The 17,251-nt window shown below is 44.1% G+C and overlaps 1 protein-coding gene across 1 annotated transcript in view; it reads right to left on the bottom strand.

Annotated features, from left to right (window-relative positions):
• The window catches only part of slc8a1b (solute carrier family 8 member 1b), a 169,612-nt gene that overhangs the window by 31,860 nt on the left and 120,501 nt on the right, over positions 1 to 17,251 (bottom strand). Inside the window, exons 6-7 of the mRNA XM_079513128.1 lie at positions 15,082 to 15,233; positions 5,174 to 5,273 (exon numbers count right to left, since the gene is read on the bottom strand). Of these exons, the coding sequence (XP_079369254.1) occupies positions 5,174 to 5,273; positions 15,082 to 15,233 (252 nt within the window). The remainder of the gene's footprint in view (positions 1 to 5,173; positions 5,274 to 15,081; positions 15,234 to 17,251) is intronic.

Raw genomic sequence — 17,251 nt, 5'->3', positions numbered from 1 at the left:
TGAGGCTGGACGGTTACTGCCATAGAGACTGGGACCTCCCAGGAGAATGAGGCTGGACGGTTACTGCCATAGAGACTGGGACCTCCCAGTAGAATGAGGCTGGACGGATACTGCCATAGAGACTGGGACCTCCCAGTAGAATGAGGCTGGACGGTTACTGCCATAGAGACTGGGACCTCCCAGGAGAATGAGGCTGGACGGTTACTGCCATAGAGACTGGGACCTCCCAGTAGAATGAGGCTGGACGGTTACTGCCATAGAGACTGGGACCTCCCAGTAGAATGAGGCTGGACGGTTACTGCCATAGAGACTGGGACCTCCCAGTAGAATGAGGCTGGACGGATACTGCCATAGAGACTGGGACCTCTCAGTAGAATGAGGCTGGACGGATACTGCCATAGAGACTGGGACCTCCCAGTAGAATGAGGCTGGACGGTTACTGCCATAGAGACTGGGACCTCCCAGTAGAATGAGGCTGGACGGATACTGCCATAGAGACTGGGACCTCCCAGTAGAATGAGGCTGGACGGTTACTGCCATAGAGACTGGGACCTCCCAGTAGAATGAGGCTGGACGGTTACTGCCATAAAGACTGGGACCTCCCAGTAGAATGAGGCTGGATGGTTACTGCCATAGAGACTGGGACCTCCCAGGAGAATGAGGCTGGATGGTTACTGCCATAGAGACTGGGACCTCCCAGTAGAATGAGGCTGGACGGATACTGCCATAGAGACTGGGACCTCCCAGTAGAATGAGGCTGGACGGATACTGCCATAGAGACTGGGACCTCCCAGTAGAATGAGGCTGGATGGTTACTGCCATAGAGACTGGGACCTCCCAGGAGAATGAGGCTGGATGGTTACTGCCATAGAGACTGGGACCTCCCAGTAGAATGAGGCTGGACGGATACTGCCATAGAGACTGGGACCTCCCAGTAGAATGAGGCTGGACGGATACTGCCATAGAGACTGGGACCTCCCAGGAGAATGAGGCTGGATGGTTACTGCCATAGAGACTGGGACCTCCCAGTAGAATGAGGCTGGACGGATACTGCCATAGAGACTGGGACCTCCCAGTAGAATGAGGCTGGATGGTTACTGCCATAGAGACTGGGACCTCCATTAAATGTATTTGATAACTTTAGTTACTAATTGTAGATTATGATCATTAGTAAAAAAGACATTCTGCATAATGAGTACTTTTACTGTTGGTACTTTGATTACAATACTTTTACTCAAGTACATTTTGAATTTCAGACTTTTACTTGTAACAGAGTATTTCTATATTACAGTATTGATACTTTTACTTAAGTAAAACAATTGAGTACTTTTTCCACCACTGCCTTTGTGGACGTCAGGGCAGAAGTTCACGAAAGCTAGGGCCGCTGTCGCCCTTCAGTTTGGCCTTCTGCCCCTCACAAAATGATATGCTATGATATTAGTTATATTATTAAAACATTTCTACATGTATTTGAATTAATTAGTTCCATAAAATGATTGATGTTTTATTTGTGTGCGCTAATTAGTAAGGCCAGGCGGGGCCTCTGGCCAGCCCAGTTAGGACCGGGCCTTAATTTTTGGGCCTGTTGAGAACGCCGGATGCGGGTGCGGCTGCACTAATAACTTTAGGGCGGGCCCGTCTAGAGTTTAAATGGACAGGTATCAGTCAAATAAAAAGGGAGACATCGAAGAGGAAGGACGGGTGGGGGAAGGATCAACATATGGAATGTCAGAACAGGTCAGCTCCATATATGGAGATCTAAGGGTTTGAGGTTTGAGGTCAGATGTAGAGTTGCTGGCCAGCTCCATATACAGTATGCAGATCTCAATGTATGGCTATCCAGGGTTTGATGAGGTCAGTGTCGTGATCTTCATATATGGAGACGGCCATTTATAGAGGGTGTCACAATGCCAAAAAAAAACAGATAGCAAACTTATTGAGTACCTGTTATCAATAAGATTTGGGCTTATGAAGCCTGTTATCGAGCATAGCGGTCCATGACGTCATATTTAAATAATCAAGATAAGGGGCGATCAAGAAATAAATCTAAGTGCCCATGCTGGCACAAACATGTCGGTCTAAAAGTGTATTACCTGCCAACCAGTGCTGTCCGGATAAACAAAATTACACTTTTAAAGTGACGGTACACATATTAACCAGTTAACAGTTTCTTTAATATTAATATTATTTTATTGGTAAAAAGGTCAATTGCCTTCTGTCTGTTAGAAAAGTACTGTATTTGTAGGCCCTAGTAAAATATACTGGTTCTGTTCAAAATTTGTTTCCCGTCTTTCCAAAAATAATAGAAAATGCTGGATAGTGAGCTCGATAAGCCTGATCGATAAGGTGCTCGTTAGCAATAAAAATTAACAATCTCCATCCCTAGTGATGGACGGACGGACGGACGGACGGACGGACGGACGGACGTGACAACATATTTTTGTTAGTGTGGACTTTATGCCAGTGAAACTCAAATTAATCTTGCATGGTGCAACCAAACAAAGACACATTTACTAACTAACTAACTAATTAGACCACTGTACAGGTTTTTTATGATGATTCTTTTCTTGCTTTTAATCGCATCTGCATCTCCCAACCTGTAGAATATCGACATGCGCTTCTCAGTCTAGGGCAAGAGTATTTCAGAACGAGTTATTTTCAGTAGAAACATTCCGAACTGGTTCTAAATTAGGCAGGGACAAAATAACATAAATGGTTCCATGCTGGTGGAAAAATAAGCATATTCAGTTTGAGCAGAACTGCAGTTACATCAGTTAATCACCAGATGGCGACCTTATTGATACCAATGAAGAGAAGACACTGTAGCGAGGCAGAGAAATTTCTCCTCACTGCTTTTTGTCTTTCCTCTCTCCTTCTTTCTCTCTCTCCCATCTTCATCCTTCCTACATCATTCTCATACCAAATCTTTCTTGACAGCTACCTGTCTCTGACTCTCTCTTTGCCTCTCTGCCCACCTCACAGTACTGTCTCCCCTCTCATTCACTTTCAGTCACTTTCGTTCTCTCCCTCCCCCCTCCCCCCTCTTTATTAGCGTTAGTTGCTAACCCCAACGTTCTCACTGGGTTTCATCATCTCTTTATTATCATCACAGATCATTACTGCAGCGCAGCTAAAATACTCTCTTTGGACCCTGAGCTCATCAGAGAACAAGGAGGATCTTGGGTTATGACAGGAATGGCATCTGGATGAAATATGAATCAGCATTCTCTCTCTCTCTCTCTCTCTCTCTCTCACACACGAACACCCACTCGTGTGCTTGGACTGTAATGCCTTAAACACTAGATTACACTCTATACATCTGTCTGTTTCTCTATAGCCACTCTCATTATGAACATTGGAAAGTGTCCAGGGCATCAGGTTGGGCCGTTCACACATGTAGCAGGCAACAGGAGAATGTCCGGCAGATGCGTTCACACGTTAAGGTAAATACTTTTAAGGCGAGGGGGCAGGGTCTGGTATAGTAGATGCAAACGTTAAGGTAAATACTCAGTTTGATAAGGCGAGGGGGCGGGGTCTGGTATAGTAGATGATAAGGCGAGGGGGCAGGGTCTGGTATAGTAGATGATAAGGCGAGGGGGCAGGGTCTGGTATAGTAGATGATAAGGCGAGGGGGCAGGGTCTGGTACAGTAGATGATAAGGCGAGGGGGCAGGGTCTGGTATAGTAGATGATAAGGCGAGGGGGCAGGGTCTGGTATAGTAGATGATAAGGCGAGGGGGCAGGGTCTGGTATAGTAGATGATAAGGCGAGGGGGCAGGGTCTGGTATAGTAGATGATAAGGCGAGGGAGCAGGGTCTGGTATAGTAGATACATTAGCTACTCCTGATAAAATAGAACACATGCAGGTACAGCCTGATGGGATGATCAAATGCAAATGCTGTTTTTTAAATGTCCTTCCACAGAAGATGACAGAATGGCAGATACATTGAATTGCTCGACATGCGGTCTTCAATTGATGCACCCAGGCAGAACACACATTTCTACCATATAGTAGGCCTATAAATGTAGACAACGAGCTACAATGCACTTTTAATTAAAACGAGACATCCTCTGAGCTGGAAAAAACAACATTGGTTTTCAGTTCTCCCTCTCACTCCAAACACCTCGGGAGGAGGGGAGGCTCCGCCCGTCGACAATAGAAGCGTCAGCAACATGTACGGTACACAAGCTGAATGTATATTCACCAGACAGTCACCGCGTCCATTCACACATACTGTAGATCGGGTTGAGCCAAATCGGACACTATACTCGGCGGATTTAACTCGAGGATCCTGCCAGCATAAAGTCTGTTGCATGTCCGATCCCACTGAGCCGGACTGTTGCGTTCATACAATTGAGCCCTCCACTTAAAGTCTGGAAAACTTCCTGGATGCAGTGCACGTCTACTCTGAACGTGACCTCTCTTTCTCTCTCTATCCATCATGTGTGTGAAGAGGTAGAAGGAGGCATGTACCAGAGATGCAGAGAGACAGAGAGAGAGAGAGAGAGAGAGAGAGAGAGAGAGAGAGAGAGAGAGAGAGAGAGAGAGACATTACCTCTTTCTGTACATCTGGTGCATGCCTCGTCGTACACGCATGCACACAAGTGTGGTCAGTCACATGTACACTTGTGGCCATCTAGGCAGTTTCAACGATCCAAACCATCAGGGTAGACCAGTCCACTTACAGATAAGCCATTATCCTGACTGATTACTGTTACTAAAACCATTTGCACGTACATGCACACACGCACGCACGCATGCACGCACTCAAGTGCACTCCAGTCTGAGATCAGTATATACCCACGGATGGTATTATGCGGTGCAGTGGGCACCCAATGGTCAACAACTCACTTTGAACACACAAATACACACACACACTCACACACACACAGCACGCCCCAGTTTTCAAACCATTAAACCACAGCTGTTAACTTCAGTTTAGAATTTTTCAGAATGCTTTAACCATTAAAGTAAATCAAACACACACAGACTGCCTGAGCTCAATTCCTGATTTCACGCACAGACAGACATGATGCGACACAGTAGATGGCACCCCATTAAAAAGTACTTCAAACTCTTTCCCACGCACGCACGCACGCACGCACACACGCGCACACACACACACACACACACACACACACACACACACACACACACACTCTCTCTGTCTTACCTGCGCTGACAGTGATTGCCTCTATGAATTGGTCTCTCCAGCTGTTAGTTCCCACCAGCAGGGCAAGGTTTGTTTTCTTTATCAGTTTATCCACTGTGTTCTGTGAGAGAGAGAGAGAGAGAGAGAGAGAGAGAGAGAGAGAGAGAGAGAGAGAGAGAGAGAGAGAGAGAGAGAGAGAGAGAGAGAGAGAGGGGTAATATTAAGGAGACAGGTCATAAAACATTGCTAGCAACACAGTATAGGTGTTGGTAAGAAAACATGGTGAGCTGGTATACTCCCATAGAAAGCAACTGAAGCAACTGAAGCTAAGAAATAAATGACTTTGTTTTGACAATAAGGCAGAGATAGGGTTAGACACGCAAACACTCCAAACCGGGATGGAACCAGTGGAAGCATGTTTCAGTATCATGACTAGCTCATTAACCGTCATCATCGCTCTCCTCCTCTTCCCTCTATTGGCGGTATTCAAGTCACTCAATCCTTTTGTCTTTGTCTTCCTACTCACAGAATGTGGGAGATCATGTGTGCTTTAACAACACTGGTCCCAGTGGGATGTTTGATTCTGTAATTATCTGTAACGATCAATACCATTCATCCTTCCTTCTAGCTCAGCATTCTAATCTTCTCATCTTTTCCTTGTATTAGCTCCTCTCTCCTCCCCTCTCCTCTCCTTATCTCCTCTCCTTATCTCATCTTTAGCTGCTTGTTTTTACAGGCATGTTGTTTTCAGAAAGGACAGTGAATAAACAGCAGTGAGGGTGGAGAGCAGTATTGACATGTAACATAGCAATTAAAATGATATGCGCCGCCTCGCAAGCACGCACGCGCACACACTCTCTCTCTCTCTCCCTCTCTCTTGGAGTCGATCAGATCTCTTTCTCTCTCTCTCTGCTTAGAAGGGACCTCTGATTTAAATTGAACTGAGTGAAGCTTTGGGATGTGAAATGTGCATCTACAGCACACATGAATGCGAGCGCACACAGAGGATGAGCCAAATCTAATTATTTGTTCATGTTTTGAAAATGTTACAGTGCTGCTGTAGGTTTATTGCTATTCCTCTCCCCATTGTCTGTGCTTCTCTCCGTCCCTCTCGGCCGTCCTACTTTCTATCTAATGTTCATTCCGCTGAGCTAGAATGAGTTCAATGTATATACACTAACTGCACATGCTGCGGCATGGAATTCATTTACTACTGTGTACAGGAGTCAGTGTGTCTGTCTGTCTGTTTGTCTGTTGGTGCATGCTGGTGTGTTCTCACACACCAGTGTGTGTGTGTGTGTGTGTGTGTGTGTGTGTGTGTGTGTGTGTGTGTGTGTGTGTGTGTGTGTGTGTGTGTGTGTGTGTGTGTGTGTGTGCGTGCGTGCGTGCGTGCGTGCGTGCGTGCGTGCGTGCGTGCGTGCGTGCGTGCGTGCGTGCGTGCGTGCGTGCGTGCGTGCGTGCGTGCGTGCGTGCGTGCGTGCGTGCGTGCGTGCGTGCGCAGCAATGACCAAACTGAGGGGAACAAAGGGCTGTTGAGCTGACATCATCCTACAATGCATTGCATCATAACGGGAGGCAATGGTGCCATTGCCTCCCGTTATGGTTCCCCTGCATGTAATTTGGTCTCTCTCTCTCGCTCTCTCTCTCTCTCATCTGATCACATAGCTGTAAGCAAAGGGAACACACTGAATCTATGTTACTCTGATGCATACCACAGAGAGAGAGAGAGAGAGAGAGAGAGAGAGACTGCATGAGATAGAGAAACAGACAGGTATATAATCTTAGCCTCACATAGCCAGCCTTCATCTGCCTTTGCAGTGCACATTGCCCCAGGCAGATTAGGTCTGGTCCCTCTCAATTGTGGGTGGACTTCACGGCCAAAATCGTGACGGCCAACCAGATTCGTCTGGGACCAGGCTATAACCAACCAGGGCCCAGTATTCAAATTTGGGGGCGGGACATTGCGGAAAAAAATCTAACAATGAGAGGGACGGATATCACTCGCACAGGTACAGGCATACAAAGAAACTGCACACAAAACATAATTCAAATTATTTGCCAACTGCAATCAGTGGCTTGCCCCTTGCCTCATTTTTAAAAATCCTACCCCCAAACCCCAGCACCAACCACCATTGACAAAAAAGAAAAAGATAAATGTAGTAATGATTATAACAATTAAATACAACATAAAAATCTATCGAACAAATTGTAAGTAAATAAAAATAAAAATAAATTAATCCCTCCCAACCCACCCCGTCATAGGCCTGAAAAGAAAAAGAAATGAGCAAAGATTTCAACAAAGACCAAAAAAGAAAAAAGGGGATTATACAGATATAATTAGTTATATATGTCATGCTAGTTATATAGTAGAGGTCCTAACTTGATAGAGAATATGGTTCCAGCTGTCTATTGTTTGATAGTTTGCACCATTTAATCTAGCTGTAGAAAGCTCCATTGTTACAACATCAGTTAATAACTGTTTCCAGTGATTAAAGGGCAGAGAATGTGGAGCTTGCCATCGCAGTGCCAATTTATTTTTTTGCAGCGGTACTTCCTGCCAGCCAGAATCGTCTCTGAACAATACTTAAAGTTAAAGAATCATCATCATTAAGGGACAACAGATAATTAGATAGATAATTAGTTATCTGTTCCCAGAAACTTTTGACTGTGGGGCATTCCCACATCATATGTATAAAGGTACCAGTAGTATTTAAAGAACAAGTGTACAGTTTGGTGAAATAGCACGTCTCATTCTATAAGCTTTCTGGGGGGTTAAATATGTTTTATGGACAAAATTGAAATGAATCTGCTGATGATTTGGGTTTTGTGATGCCATAATAATATTTCCCCAAACTCTGGTCCAATTGATAGATTGATGATGTTCTAATCCCAAATCTGTGCTCCAAGATAGGATAACGGGTATTAACGAAGTACATCTTTGTGATAGATCTTTATAAATTATAGAAACTTAATTGACCTTTGGTACATCGTACATCATCATGACGTAAAATAGACACTATGCCGATTTGCTCAGACACTACAACGTAAAATTCTCAATTCAGTGTCAATGGGAATGTAATGTTTGTGTAGGACTAAAATCTACACAAATAGCTGAATATAGGAGGGGCTAGCACTAGCGAGGGGGGGGGGGGGGATTTGGGGAATGGTGAGTTCCCAGCTCAAGTACAGTATGTTGTTGCATCAAGGTTGCAGGGCTGATTGTCAGATTTGTTTTTTACTCTCCACCTGTACATCGAGCCCAGATAGATCTGGTACCAACAACCAAATTATTTTTCTTCTGGCTTTTCCCTTCAGGGGTCGCCACAGCGAATCATCTGCCTCCATCTCACCCTGTCCTCTGCCCCCTCTTCTCTCACACCAACTAACTTCATGTCCTCTTTCATTACATCCATACATCTTCTCTTTGGTCTTCCTCTAGGCCTCCTGCCTGGCCTAACCTCAACATCCTTCTACCGATATACTCACTATCCTTCCTCTGTACGTGTCCAAACTATCGCAATCTGGCCTCTCTGGCTTTATCTCCAAAACATCTGACATGCGCTGACCCTCTGATGTACTCATTCCTGATCCTATCCATCCTTGTTACTCCCAGAAAGAACCTCAACATTTTAGTCTCTGCTACCTCCAGCTCTGCTTCTTGTCTTCCTCAGTGCAACTGTCTCTAAAAAAGAAAACATAACTGGTCTCACCACCGTCTTGTACACCTTCACTTTCATTATTGCTGATACTTTCCTATGACACATCACACCTGACACTTTTCTCTACCCATTCCAACCTGCTTGCACTAGTTTCTTCACCTCTTTTATTACCTCATTATTGAATATGTCAAGACGCTGAACCCCTAATTGCTCCCGATGTGCAGGTTGGTGCTTTGCATGGTTTCCTCCGCTATCGGTGAATGTAATGCATAATCTATGTAAAGCGCTTTGGATAAAAGCACTATATAAATGCACCATTTACCATTTTACCATTTACCCATTTCTCCGTTCCTGTGTGTCGGCATGGAACTGCTCCTGTAGCCTACATTTCATCTCGTGCCGTAACACCTCAATGAAACAGAATTTTACGTCTGATGTGAAGAGGGTACGTGTCATTGCCAATCCTCTATTGGTACTTGATAAAAAGAGAAGGATCCGGGCACACAAGGTTACTGTTGGCCCTGTCACTGTTTTTCTGGGACGGGTGTTACTATACACTGCAAAATCCTAGTGTTCATTTAACTCTGAGGGCAGTATTATGCGTGTCTTAAGTACCAGGTCTTATGACTTAATTTAAGACCTGGAGGCGTGGTCAATACTGTTTGGCCACTCAGAATAGCCAAATGGCATTGATCACGCCTCCAGGTCTTAAGTTAAGTAATAAGACCTGGTACTTAAGACACGCATAATACTGCCCTGAGAGTCTAAAATTAATCCAAATGGGGGTCCATTTGGACACGATTGTAGACTCTCAGAGTTTTGTAGCGAAAAGGCCTTGTGCACACCTACAAGGACGGGTGCGTCGGAGCCGGCAACCAAATGCGAATCATGAGAAGAAAAGGGTCCTGCACACTGTCTTCACTTATAGCAGTAGTTTTATTCAGATGACAACGTTTCGGTCTGAATAAAACTACTGCTATAAGTGAAGACAGTGTGTGGGACCAGACTCTCAGAGTTAAACATGGACGAATGAACGCTGGTTTACAACGCATCTCTTCCGATACCCACTCAAAGTCAGTAAGGACTTTCAAAGGGGAGTACAGGCCAACAGCAACAAGAATGTGCCTCCTCTCTGCGATGGCGGCCAAGTGTTTCACCTGTACTCCAGCCCCCAACCCGCGTTGTCCCTTTCTTTTGATTAATTAGTGGTATGTAAGATGGATTATATGGTGTATGAGACTGCAGTGAGACCAGTTACGATGTAGCCTATGGCTTGGAAAAAGTGGCACAGACAAAAAGACATAGAATCTTCAAGATTTGAAGACGCTATGATTCGTATTAGGAGTGATAAAGAGCAGCAAGATCATGAATGACTAAACAAAGGGATAGCCCAGGTTGGAAGGTTTGGGCATGAAGCTTTGGGGATAAAGCAAGCGAGGCGAGGTTGCGACGGTTTGGACATTATATGCAGAGGAGGGACATTGGCAGAAGGATGCTGAAGATGGAGCTGCAAGGCCAGATGAGAAGAGGAATGCCAAAGAGGAGGTCTGTGGATGCGGTGAGAGAGGACATGCAGGTGGCTGGAGGTAATGAGGAAGAGATGCAGACCCAGACAGTGAACAGAAACAGATGGAAACCACTATGGTGACCCCTGATGGGCTTTAGCTGTGTCTCTCTTTCTCTCTGTGAAAGTATTTGAAAGAATTGCCTGGAAATGGACCCATCACCCCTTACAGCAGGTGGACGAGGCTTTCTGTGTCTTGTTCAGGGATAAATCAGCAGGGAGTTGGACACTGGCTGTCACAGGGGAACAAACTGGTGACATTCTAGTTACTAAGCTCCCATCAGCCCTCCTCCACCTCCCCCTAAATGCCATCTTTCCTCTCCCCTTAATCTCTTTTGGCCTCTCTTCGCTCACTTCCTCTCATCCAGTCTGCTCTCCTGCATGTATTTAAACTCTGAGCAAAAACAGCCTGTGTGTCCGTGTGTGTGTATGTGTGCGTGCGTGCGTGCGTGCGTGCGTGCGTGCGTGCGTGCGTGCGTGCGTGCGTGCGTGCGTGCGTGTAAAAGTTAACTTAGGTGCTTATTACCATGCCCTCTAAACATTCTGGTTTATTATGAAGCCAAATGATAATCAACTCAAATTCCCTAAAATGTTTAAATGTATGTCCCCCCCCCCCCCCTTCCCACACACACACACACACACACACACACACACCCCGCTGTCCTCAAAGGACCCAAATCTTCCATGGAAATCTAATTCATCATGTGCACCTGTAGAGCAGAGGCATTTACACCTCCAGCTAAAGGCTCTATCTAGGCTAACTCCACCCTCCTCAGGGGACAAACAGGGCTGTTCTGACTTGCAAATGAAGCATCCACTCGGTGTGCCATGGCGCGGTGAGGCATTAATGTGATATTACCCTTTCTGCATCTCTTACTCTATTGCTTTTCTCTCTGGCCATAAATCATAACGCCTCATTTATTCTCGTCTGCACATCGTGTGGAGTTTGTAGATCTGCTACTAAGCATGCAACTTGGTAGACAATCAGGCTTAGCACAGTGGCAGCAGAAAGTTTTAACTAATCTTTGTCGCGTCTATAGGGCTACCACGATCATGACATTTTAGTTGACAATTAATTGTCATAAACGTTATTGCGATTAATGTTTTGTTTTGCCATTGAACAATGAATGCATCAATAGAATATCTGTTTGCCTTTTAGGTAAACTAAAATTGCACAGGGCACATATGAGAAATAACTTAATTACAAACCCTACCCTATTACTGAACTATACAAAGAAATAACAAAAATATCCAGGGTACAAGCTACAACCTTAGAGTTGTTTTTTGAAATACAATGTTTGAAAATGTATGAACATTTATCCACATTTAAAATAGGTTTTTCTCTAAATACCGGTACCCAAATTGGGGACGCTGGGTTGAAAGTGCGTAAAAGCGCACAAGGTCGAAAGAACGAGGGAAATTATTATGACATTTCTGTTAATTCCATCCAGCTGTTTTTATACAGATGTGATCAATAAGTCGCACCGGTTTTTGCTGTCTCCGCCGCCTGCCACAGTGGTGAAGGCAGTAGTCGCCCCTCGCCTTAGAAAATGCACGATGGAACCTCACCGCTTTGTAACAACATGGAAGCGCAATATCGCTGCTTGTCTGAATTCAGCATCAGTGTTAAATTAACTGAGTGTAGAAATGTAACAAAATGGACCTCATTTGTACTCACTCACAGTTAAAATGGATTATTAACAATGATGATTTTACTGTGTACTGTACATAGCATCTCATCTTTTCTCAAACTCTCTCTGTGTCAATGTCCCTGTCTTTGTAATACACTGTACCATTTCTCTTTCTCTCTCTCTCTCATTGTGTTATAGAGTAGAATTTGCTGCGTTCACACGGGCAGACACAAATATAACTAGCTTTCATTTTCAATGGAAGCCAGCGACCTGAAGGTACAAAGCAAATCTGACGTTTGTAGCTGCTACAAAATATTCAAAGCTACAAACTGACGTTGAGCTGGGTTCAACTTCCAGATACACAGATACAAAGCTACAAACTGAATATAAAGATACAAAACGACAAATATGCTGTGAATCTGTAGATCTTTGCATCTGCCCGATTGAACGTAGCATTACAGATGAAGCACTTTTCATCTAACTATAGGACTCAATTATAGTCTGTCGCGCGCACGAGCAAATCTGACGTTTGTAGCTGCTACAAAATATTCAAAGCTACAAACTGACGTTGAGCTGGGTTCAACTTCCAGATACACAGATACAAAGCTACAAACTGAATATAAAGATACAAAACGACAAATATGCTGTGAATCTGTAGATCTTTGCATCTGCCCGATTGAACGTAGCATTACAGCTGAAGCACTTTTCATCTAACTATAGGACTCAATTATAGTCTGTCGCGCACGCACACGCACACGCACACTCCACTTAAGAAAGTCAAGTAGCAAGTTATTGCCCAGTCGCTCATTCTGCCCAGGTGTCTGAATGTCTGTCAGTCTCAAGTATTGTATGTAGGAGTGAGTGAGTGCATTAGCGCACACACACACACACACACACACACACACACACACACACACACACACACACACACACACACACACACACACACACACACACACACACACACACACACACACACACACACACACACACACACACACACACACACACACACACACACACGATGATGTCAATAGTAATTACATTTGCACCGATGTTAAGAGTCTGTGTTGGAGCAGGAAAGTGCCATATATGGAGTACTGCTGGGCCACATGACTTCATATCAATCAATTCTTTCAAACTTTTGCCCTGATTCTCGCCACCATTGGTGTGTGAATGTGGGAAGTGAGGATGCTGGCGTCGACTGTTCGCCGCTTCACCTCCCAATGTATGAATGAATGAACCATTGTAAAGCGCTTTGAGCACTTGGAAAAGCGCTATAAAAATGCAATTCATAAAAATGCAATTCATTCACTGATTACTATTAATGAATGATTATTATTACACAATGATTCATCTAATAATCAAACACTAATTGATTATAAAAATATATATATGTTCAAATGTTTTCAAATGTGTCGATTGGTTGGTTTATAAGAAAAAAAATGTTTATAAGAAATAAAAACATATACTGTATATAAAAACTAGAATTCATACATTATGAATTAATAACCAGCTGCTGCCGTATATCTCCAGAAGTGTGCTATGAAATGTAAATATCTTTGTCTATCTGTATTTAAAGTGTGTGGAAACAACAACAGGATGCGTCCAGAGAGAGAGAGAGAGAGAGAGATTAATCGGTAGCATAATCGGTATAGGCCATATCGGCCATAAAAATGCCATATCAGTATCGGAACAGTAAAAAAATAATACAGATTATTCAATCGGTTTTCACCTGCAAAAATATTTCAGTTGTGAAAACAGACTCTTGGAAAAGAGTATGCTATTTATTGATTGATTGAATACTTTATTAACAGGCTTTGGGCCAAGCCCCTAGGAGGGCCTAGTCTTGTTTACATTGTGGTCCTCTGTATAATATCGGAATCGGTGAGAATCGGTATCGGCAGATATGACCCTGCAAATAATCCGAGATCGGATATCGGTCATGATGTCATAATCGTTCACCCCTAATATGCATATATCTTGGTAAAGAGTGTATAAAATAACCAAAACGGAGTAGCCTACATTTCCATCTACAAGGCTCAAATCTCATGTGAAAAAATACAATTACGTGTATGGCAGCAATTTAAAATGCGCATAGCCTATATTGTTGGGTACACTGCTCTCAAGTAATTAATTGCATCATTCCAGCTGTGCAAATGTAGCCTATACTATAGGTCAGGTCAGATCAATTAGGCTGTCACGCAGCGCAAGGTCTGAAATAAGCTCATCTTCCCTTAAAGGTTTAAACCATAACATGACTATGTATCATCATGGCTGTTCAGCAAAACCAGATTGAAAACGTAGGCATTCTTCATGTCCTCACTCGTAAAAACTAGATTATTTCTTGAAATAAACCGGCGGATCAATCAGGTGGGATAATACTTTATTGGCATGTAACAGTGGTTGGTACAAAGATATGTTCTCATCAGAGCACGACTGTGCGTGTATATCTGCGCACCAACTTTGATTCATTAGAGAGAGAGAGAATGCGCTCTCCGTATTTCTCTCTCGGTCGGCGCGGGGGTCCCCGCGGAGGTCGGCGCTGGGGTCCGCGATAGTCTGCGTGGGGGTCCGCGGAGAAGGGGGGTCCCCGCAGAGTTCGGCGCGGGGGTCCACGGGGGTCCGCGGTAGTCTGCGATGCGTGTCGTCATGCCGGTCACATTGATGCGTGTGGTTTATTTTCCACATGCCTGGTTGCTGGCGTAAATTTTCACATGGCTAGTATATGTTGTGACTCTTCTTCATGGCGTGCAGACTATGGGATGTTATCTTAGAGTATTCTAAGGATGTTATAGGTTGTTGCTGGAGACAAGGCAGCCAATCAGCAATCAGAAGTACTCGTCAGTATGGTTGCCAGTTTTAGCAACTGTCGTGACAGAAATAAGCTAACCAACCTCCAAAAACCAGCCAAGCAACTGTGAGGGCCAAAACCTGCCAAGTTTGGCTGGATATAAGTGGCCTTTGCAACCCACTACTGCTCGCAGACTACCGGTGTCGGTGTGGTCGTGCAAGTTTCATACCCATTCTATGACCAGCTTTGCAGCTGGTAAAAATGTATGTACTCAGTCTTACCTTGAATTCGTAGGACTCCTCTATGACGATTTCCAGTTTGACATGGTCTCCCAACATGGGCCGGCCCATATCTGCGATGCGCCTCTCCTCTTCGTCCATCCCTTTCAGAGGCTCCTCTTCCTCCTTTTGCACTTCCTCCTTCTTCCCCTCGTCTGAAAACAAAAAACAAAAAAACAAAACAAACGGAAAAACAGAAAACCCAGGTTAAAATCAACGTCACCAATCACATTTCAGCTCTGGAAATCATTTAGTGAGTGAGACACTCAGTTGCATGCACAATCATGAGTGTTAACTGAACTCTGAGACTGTTAAACTAAAGTCAATGTTAATGTTTTCCCGTTCTTTTGCAGCGGTGCCTAACCGCTCCAATGACCAGCTATGTGTGTCCCTATGTATGTATGTCTCTATGTATGTAAAGGGCCTTGCAAACGTGAAGCGAGGAACGTAGGCGTTGTTGCCTGGATCAACACAGGTCTCCTCCAGGTCTGTTGAAGAGGGGCGCAACAACGCAAGCGTAAAAAGAAAAGCTAAACAGAATCCAGGTCTGGTGAGTCGCGGGCATGTGCACGTAACGAGCACGCGCGCAACAAATTCACGGGACCGCGCTCACGTAAATACGCTTGCGTTGTCGCACCGCGACTTCTCCGAGCAAAAACGCAGGTCTCATTGAAAATGAACTATACTGTATAGGCGCGTTTTATCGCTCCCCGTTTGCAAGGCCCTTATGTCATCATGTCTGTTTGAGTACAGCTGCAATAACGCTGGGTGACCTAAAGTGGCACTGTTGAGCAGCGTGGTGTGTGTCTGTTTAGCACACACACACACACACACACACACACACACACACACACACACACACACACACACACACACACACACACACACACACACACACACACACACACACACACACACACACACACACACACACACACACACACACACACACACACACACACACACACACACACACACACACACACACGTTGTTTTACTATGCACCGGGAAACAGCACTATTATATTTTAGAAGAATACACTTGGATTCCGGGCTGGAGATTTGATATAAAAACACTAAATTAAAATCTGCCCTTAAATCCTGTCCTTTGATTGACAGCAATTAAATCATGGAGAGAGAGAGAGAGAGAGAGAGAGAGAGAGAGAGAGAAAGAAAGTGTGTGTGTGTGTGTGTGTGCTTGCCCTTCTCCAATTACCGTTTGGGCAAGCCTGCTCTACCGATTATGCACACACGTGCACATGTCTAATGGTGACTTAATGAACTCAATTTGCAGCGAACAACATCATGTTAGCCTGTTAATAATGTGCTTGTTAGTGTTGCAGCCTTCTGACATAATACTGAACATCTGGAATATTTCAATTAAATGCAAATTAGAGAAAGCAAACAATACATTCACAATGTATGTGTGCATATGCGTACTTACAGCAATGCAGCATGTGTGCATGTGTGTGTGTGTCTGTAGAGTATGAACATTATGTTCCACATATAAATCAGCAAATCCTACATAAACACGTGTCACTGGAGTGACATGACAGCATTGTTCTATATTGGAGAAGAACACTGTTCTTGTCCGTTTAATTTACATATTTTATTGATTGCTTGGTTAAAAGCACCCACGGCGTCAAGCAAAACAGCTGTGGCAACACACAGAAATGTGTGGGGAGGGATTAACTGGCATAATGATTAAATTAGGACAGAAATAATTGGCTACTCTTAAAAGAAAAAGCACATTTTCTGAAAGGTTTTGCCTATAATTACATGCCCCAAATAGGAATGCTACTCTAGGTTGAACGAGGTAAGCTTGTATTGGTTCTCTATCTTTAGATTCAGAGCCAGGTCTGCCTCAACCCGCGGCTACAGTATGCAATAAGTATGCTAGCACCTTTTATTCCACATGAAGCACTGCCCATGTAATTCATGGCTATACTCAAGGTCTGTGCTGCTCATCCATCACTGTACTTCTTTAATCTAGATTATTTGTCTTTAGAAAATGTCTCCCCCCTCTCTCTCTCTCATTTAGGCCAGTTAATTACAAATAATGACTGTTCAGTGGAAATAATAACAGATGGTGCCTATAGAATTACACTGATTAGTATGTATTTCTTTATAGTCAATAAACACTTTGGAAGTGAAAATAGGCATGTCGGGAAATC

Source organism: Electrona antarctica (assembly GCF_951216825.1).
Source record: "Electrona antarctica genome assembly, chromosome: 10".
NCBI classification, from domain to species: Eukaryota; Metazoa; Chordata; class Actinopteri; order Myctophiformes; family Myctophidae; genus Electrona; species Electrona antarctica.
This window is presented reverse-complemented; position numbering and strand designations above follow the sequence as displayed.